This window comes from Corylus avellana, chromosome 10, assembly GCF_965113065.1.
Source record: "Corylus avellana chromosome 10, dhCorAvel1.hap1.2, whole genome shotgun sequence".
Classification (NCBI taxonomy): domain Eukaryota; kingdom Viridiplantae; phylum Streptophyta; class Magnoliopsida; order Fagales; family Betulaceae; genus Corylus; species Corylus avellana.
In genome coordinates this window covers 5,017,707-5,025,129 of record NC_142499.1, presented here as the reverse complement: position 1 = coordinate 5,025,129, position 7,423 = coordinate 5,017,707, and the positions used below count along the sequence as shown (strand labels likewise).

The window sequence follows — 7,423 nt, the reverse complement described above, 5'->3', positions numbered from 1 at the left end:
CATAATTGGGTCTACCCGATTACCCGTTTTGCCAGCCCTACCCTCTCCCTCCCCTCAAAACTATTCATACTTAAAAAAAAAAATTAACTTCAAAACATTTTTCATTTTTTCATTTGTTATATCACATAATTTACTTTTTACTATTATTTAAATAAATAAATAAATAACTACAAAACAAAACATTTTCATTTTTTCATACAACTTTTTTATTTTTCTATACTAAATATTCTTACTTTTTTCACATCAATTTACGTCAATTACAGTAACAAAGAGAAAATGATGGAAAAGGGTTTGCCAAACATTTTATTATGTATTAGAAATTTTTAAAAAATATATCTTTTTTAGATTTTTTGTTTTTTATTTTTTATTTTTAGGTTTGTAGATTTTTCTTTTGTTGTTAGGTTTGAAGAAAAAACAAATACTAATATATATATATAAAACAAAAACTCATTCCATTCTTCAAATAATATTTGTTCCTCACCCTTGTGAAATGAATAGGTATTGTCTTTGTAAGGGAATAGCTATCCTAATAAATGGTGAATAAGCAAACAAAATAATAGTTATTCTAATGAAAATAACTATTATATTCCAATGGTCAATTTTGTGTAGCAAACGGCCCTTAGTGTATTCACGAGAAATTCACTTGAGTGAGATAGTGGATAATGAAATTTTGTGTGTGTTAAAGTATTGATTAAATGATTAAATTTACTTCTTTATATCAATTTAAGCTTTTGAGATAACTAGTAATTTAACATGGTATTAGAGTCAAAGGTCTTGGAATCGAACCTCGATTCCGTCAAATCATGCCTTATTTAAATTAAATATTTTATGTGTTGGGCCTCAACTATTAAAAGGGAGTTTGAACTCATACGTGAGGGAGAATGTTGAAGTGTTGATTAAATCTACCTCTTTCTATCAACTTAAACTTTTAAAATAAATAGTAATTTAACGGTATGTAGGGATAAAATTCAGAGGTCTACAAAACAACGCCAAAAGCTAGAGAAAGCTTGGGGAGTGAACAAGATTAGATACCCTAGTGATATATGAAATGAGGTCTTCCCCATGGCCTGCTAAAGGCCATGACAACAGTTTTGCCATTTTAGAAAAAAATATGTTTTTTTTTTTTTTTTTTAAAAAAAAAAAAAAAATGTTTTTAAATAAAATGATGTGGCATATTGTGAGAGGTAATAACATGTCTCTTAGTTAAAATATTAAACAAAGAATTGGTAAAGTACTAATACACGTACCGTCTACAAACTTTTTGAAACCGAAACATTCATTTGATAAACGGTACTATCAATTACTAAAAAATTAATTAACCCCATTAAATCTTAATAGATAATATACATAAATTTCCATTGGAATATCACCAAAACCCAACTATAAGGGAATAAACTATAATTTCTCTTACCTTCTCTTTTGAGGGACACTACTCTACTCAAGTAGAAGATTCACCTTTCAACTTTAATCAACTATAAGTAGCAACTATTTGGGAAAGTTTTTTTTTTTTTCCCCATTAAACTAGAGAGTAGTAAAGTAAAGGGAACATTGAAACCCAACTTTTATTAGTAATACAATTTAAAACTTTTTTAGTAAAAAAAAAGGTGGATACTTTGACCAGGGTGCAATTGTAACACTCTAAGAAAGAAAGGAGGGCACTTTATTAGACCTTCACTTCAAGTATAATCATAATTAAAATGATGTGCCCCATACATTAAAGGCTTGTGAGCAGTACCCTTTACCACAGAGAGTGAGAGAGAGAGAAAAGCCTTCAAATTACAGTCCATACAGTAGAGAGAGAGAGAGAGAGAGTGATAGATGGGGGCCAAGGACACAGGGAAAAGTTTTCTAAAACGACAGTTGAGTGATGGAGAGAGCATAAAAGCCTAAAGGGGCTTCGTAAAAAGCTCCACAAAACCCAAAGTACATGCCTGTTACTCTCTCTCTATCTCTCTCTCTCTCTGGGTTTTTTTGCCTTTCTCTATTATTTGGGGGGTGAAGGCAGACTCAGCGTGTACCATACTTGATACTACACAACTACAAGCACCCTCGGATCTTTCTGAGCTGGCGTGGCCCAGTGTCAGGTCCTCGCTTTTCTGAGCCCCTCCATCAACACCACCTTCACCACCAACTTCTTCACTCTCCCACTTCACCTTTAAACAAATCTCTCTCTCTCTCTCTCTCTCTTTCTCTACCTCTCTTTTCTAGTCACTCTGAGCGACACACCCACCGTTAGGAACGCAGAGTTATGGACCTCAAACTCGCAATGAATGGGCTCTAGAGGGTACGTATGGAAATGGGTTCGGGTTCTCTGGCTGAGTCGGGAGGCTCCTCTTCTTCGTCCCCGCCCATCTCGTCTTCTGAGTCACTCAACGGATTGAAATTTGGGCGGAAAATCTACTTTGAGGATGTGGGTACCGGGGCTCTGGACAAACCGGGTTGTGGGTCTGGGTCCTCGTCATCCGTGTCCACCCCGCCGAAGAAGACGAGGGGTGGTGCTGTGGTGCAGGGGGCTCAGCCACCTCGGTGTCAGGTTGAGGGGTGTAAGGTAGATCTGAGTGATGCCAAGGCTTACTATTCCAGGCACAAAGTCTGTGGCATGCATTCCAAGTCACCCAAGGTCACCGTTGCTGGCCTTGAGCAGAGGTTTTGTCAACAGTGCAGCAGGTCAGCCAACCCTCTGCTCTAGTTACTTTTCTTTCTCATTTGTTGCTTCCAATCGTTGTTTGTTATTCTGGTTAATCTTTGGTGGGTTTTTCTTCCTGTTTCTTTTGGTTCTGGGATTTGGGTTGATTGTATGTTTTTGGGTCTTGTGTTATGTTTTTTGTATATGCGGATTGCCATTTGTAATTGAGCGCTTTTGTTTTATTTTTTTTTATCAGATAATGTTGTTGGGCGGTTTTGTGTTATGTTATTTTGGGCTTGGAGGTGTTTTTTGTTCTTCAGTTTTTCGTGGGATGGAGTTTTTGATTTATTAGGTTTTGGTTATCTGGTTAAGTGCGTCTTTTTATTAAATTGGGGGTTGATGTGGGTGCTTGTTATTGGGTTTGGTTGTTTTATTTTTTTTGTGCTTGGATATCAGGATATCTATGGCTTGGTGCTTCTAGATTATTATGATTATTATTATTTTTTTTTGGGGGGGGGGGGGGGGGGGGGCGGGGAATTCTAAACAGTTTCAATGCATTTTGGTACTGGATTCATAGTGACATAATGCTTGGGCATTTACTGCTTGTCCTCTGTTTGCCATTTGTTCTTGTTGCTGAATGCAGTGTCGTTGTTGCTGCTGCGGGATATTGGGTTTGTTTGTAGATAGGTTTTGGACTTACGGTTGTCTCTTTCCTTGTTTCAAAGTTTGGCTTTGGGCAATGTGTTGTTAGAAGTTGACTTCTATAGCCTGTTATTTTGGATGTTCTGAATTTGAGGTCAATTTTGTTGTTATGAGGAGAGGTTCTTGTACAAATTTGTTCTGGAGTATTAGTAAATAGTTAAGAAATCCAATCTGAAAATCCAGCTATACTTGCTTACAGATTGTCGGAGTTCTTCCTTCTGTAATTGCTGCTATTTTTGGGGCCCTCTAAGGCTCTACAGTATCTGTACAAATAGGCGCACAGACACACTAAGACAACCCACCTTAAGAATATAACTACTTTTAAAACGGGTATGAGTTCAATATACATTTCTTTGATGCCAGCATCATGACCTGTGTAGCTATCATTCTTTACCAAAATATCCAAGTCTCCAGAACCAAATTTGAAGCATGGGTTCTACATTTAAGAGCCTCATAGCTAGGCATTTTATATGTTGGAGGTGACATAGCTGTGGATGAGTTCCAATTAGGGATTATTACGTCAAAGTTCATTATTATTTGAAAGTGGAGGAATGACACCTTCAATTTAAAATTAAAAGCAGCTTGTTTCATCTCTTATAATAGTTTGACCAAATTTTGAGAATTCCTTAAGTCAAATTTTGACCAAATTTAAAACTTTTTGTGGGTACCTTGTCTTATTTGAATTTTTGACCCCTTGATACAAGGGTGTTGGGGATGTATGCCAAATACCGAGCTAGTGCTCAAATACAGAATATTGTCTTCTTATCTTTTACAGGCCCCAACATATTCAAAATGGTAAGACTTGCAAAAGGAAAAAAATTATGAAAACTGGAAAATGTGGAACTACTAATAGTTAGTCCTAGAATCAAGACAGAATTAAAAGTGTGTGAGAGTTGGCTAAAATCTTTAGGTCCCTTCTCTTTCACTCTCTGTCTCTCACTCCACACCCGTTCGATAATATTCAGCACCTTCCAATTTCTCTCCCCCCTCTTACTTGCTCAATCTCTCACTCTCTCGTTATAGAAGTTCCCCCTCTAGTGTTTTCTTGGCATCTCCAATTGGAGGGTTCGCCGGCTTTGATTCGTCTAGATTTGATCCTCCAATCCTTGTCTTCACATCACGCTGGCCATGAGGTGATCTCTAGTTTTCTTCAGTTACTCTAGGGTTTTTTACCCTTGATTATGCTTGTATTATGTTTGCTCTAGGGTTTACTCTTGATTTTCTGGTGTAGAGCTGTCTCAGCCACCGCGGTGGCTGGGTCTCTGGCCAGCCACCTCGGTGGAGAGTTCTCATCCACTGGTGATGGCTGGGTGAGAGGCCAATCACCACAATGGGTGATGCCAGCCACAGCGGTGGCTGGCTGCAAAGGTAGAGGGGAAGGAGGAAATCAGGAAGTGAGGAGGTGTCACCTGTGACCGAGATCTGGTCGGGAAGCCAAGGTGGACTGGACAAACGAGCTTGGACAGAAGCAGTGGCCAGTGGAGGCTATTTGTGTTGTGACCGTTGAGCGCATTAACTAGGCGATGAATGAGGAGAGTTGTTCTGCAGATACGACGGGTACGAACTGCAAAAGAGCTTAAGGGAGAAGATGGGTCACTGGGACACTGCCGAGGGAAAAGACGTGAGGCAGGTGAAAAGGTAAAAGTGAAGAACGTTAAGAAATGACAGTGCTCTCTGTTTTGAAAACAAAAAGCTTGGCCAAAAGGGGCTTTGTTAATCCTTCGATTTTTTGATTAGTAAATTTTTTTTAGAAGGCTAAAATCTTTGATTATAATCAAAGATTGTAGGTTTGTTGGCTTGTCCATGTGGACATTCGTGTATATTGAACCGGATGACAAGTGAGGATACTTAAAACTTATCCAATTTCTATTCCCAGGTACAAGAGATGCCATGTCACTCTGGGAAAGAATTAGCCAGCTATTATCATTATTATTATTTTTCGATATTTGTTTGCCTTAATTTCTTGTTGTATCAAATTTCTACTAGAGTTGGTTTTCTACCAAATAATAGACAATTATGGTTTATTTATCCAAACTAATAGCTACTGTGTTAGTCTATGGTCAGATTTCATCTGCTTCCAGAATTTGACCAAGGAAAACGAAGTTGTCGTAGGCGTTTAGCCGGTCATAATGAACGAAGGAGGAAGCCACCACCAGGATCATTATTGTCCTCACGCTATGGCCGATTCTCTTCATCTATCTTTGGTTAGGCATTTTCAGTAGAATATCATTTTCAAACCACGTCTTTTCTTTTTACCTATGGGAGCATATATGTAGTTTTCAGTTATGCTTTACCCAGTATATAATTTTTTGGTCAATTGTTTGATTCTTGAAATGACAGAAAACAGCGGCAGAGGTGGGTTTCTGGTGGACTTTACCACATACCCAAGGCTTACTGGAAGGGATGCATGGCCAAGTACAAGATCTTCAGAGCAGGTACTGGGAAACCAAACTGCCACTGCGACGGGAAAGTTTCTTCCACATCCATGGCAAAGCAACACTGAAAATCCTCCATCTGACCTTTATCTACAAGGTTCAGCTAGTGGGACTGGTTATCCCGGTCCTGGAATTCCTCCGGGAGAATGCTTCACCGGAGTCACTGACTCAAGCTGTGCTCTCTCTCTTCTGTCAAATGAAACATGGGGCTCCAGAAACCAAGCATCAGGTCTTGGGGTGAAGAACTTGATGAATGCTGAAAGGGCACCCATGGTTCAATCAACAGCACCTCATGGTGCAGTTGTCACTGAATTTCCAAGCAGCTCATGGGTTTTGAAGGGCAACGAGGCTGGTAGCAGTTCACATGACATGCCCCCCGATCTGGGTTTGGGTCAATTTTCTCAGCCTCTTACCAATCAGTTTTCTGGTGAGCTTGGGCTGTCTCAACAGGGTAGGAGGCAATACATGGAACTTGGGCACTCCAGGGCTTATGACAACTCCCATCAGCAGATGCACTGGTCACTTTGAGTGTACCCTTTTGTGCTCTCCTTTTTGTGGACACCTTAATGTCTTGAAATAACTACTTCGATCGAATTTCTGGCAGGTGATCATCAGTTTCTTGTTGTGATAAACCAAAACTAGATCTTGGTCTGTGCTGTTTAAAATTGTAGAAAACTGACTAGCAAGGTGTTCCCCCTTGCACTACCTAACTGGCATTTTGCTACTGTTTGTTTATAATCATGTGATCATGTTTGTTGTTAAGAGTGAATGGTTTGTTGGTGAAGTTTTACTTTTAGCAGCTTTTGTTACGAAAAACGTATGGTCCCTTGCTCTTCAGCTGCTATCTTGCAGTGTTAGCGAGGGATTGATTACCTTCTCGCAGCAGCTATTTATGGATTTTTATCATGCATGTGACAGGCACATCTCCATCAGAAAAAGATTTAGGTTTCTGCCGATTGAACATAGCAAATTACCCTTGTTTTATGCACAACTATTCTACAATGTTGATATTGCAATTCTAACCAACTTCCGTAGTCATTGTTAAAAAAAAATTAGAATGAAGGGTTGGTCGGACTGCCACGATAACATTTTAGGATATTTGTGAGAAAAAACGTGGTATATATTATTGCTCTTAATCTAACTGACTTGATAGGGGTACACTTGGATCTAATTGACTTGATTGGGTATGGTTTGATGGGTAATGTTATATGTTACATTTTTATCTCGTAATGTTGATGTGGTAGTTTCAACTAATACTTAGATTTTTTTTTTTTCTTTTAAACAATGAATGATCAAGGGTTGGTTAAGATTGTCACGTCATTATTATGAGATAAAAATGTGGTTTTTATCATTATTTTTGTTTGACATGGGTTAACATTAGTTCTAGAATCAAGATAAATATTGTATTTTACTTGGGACAAAAATTTCCTTCAAATTGGGTTGGCTGGAGGAATTTTTCCAACCTAACACGTTTTTTGTTTTTAATTAATGCCATTAAAAAAGAATGTAAGAAGCATATGTTATTAAAAAAAATGTGATTCTCACATCACATGCTAAGGGAGGCACGACACTTTTAAAGACTTAATTGGAGGAATTTTGAGGAAATCTCAAATATTCTTTTCAAATTAAATATGTACATTTTTTTTTCCTGATTGCGTTT

The 7,423-nt window shown here is 38.2% G+C and overlaps 1 protein-coding gene across 1 annotated transcript; it reads left to right on the top strand.

Annotated features, from left to right (window-relative positions):
- The first annotated feature begins 1,946 nt into the window (after nucleotides 1-1,946).
- Nucleotides 1,947-6,525, top strand: LOC132161812 (squamosa promoter-binding-like protein 9). Its single transcript, XM_059572009.2, has 3 exons — nucleotides 1,947-2,667; nucleotides 5,393-5,532; nucleotides 5,669-6,525. Exons 1-3 carry the CDS (start codon nucleotides 2,291-2,293, stop codon nucleotides 6,289-6,291), a joined length of 1,140 nt encoding a protein of 379 aa, XP_059427992.1. The 5' UTR covers nucleotides 1,947-2,290; the 3' UTR covers nucleotides 6,292-6,525.
- The last annotated feature ends 898 nt before the right edge of the window (nucleotides 6,526-7,423 follow it).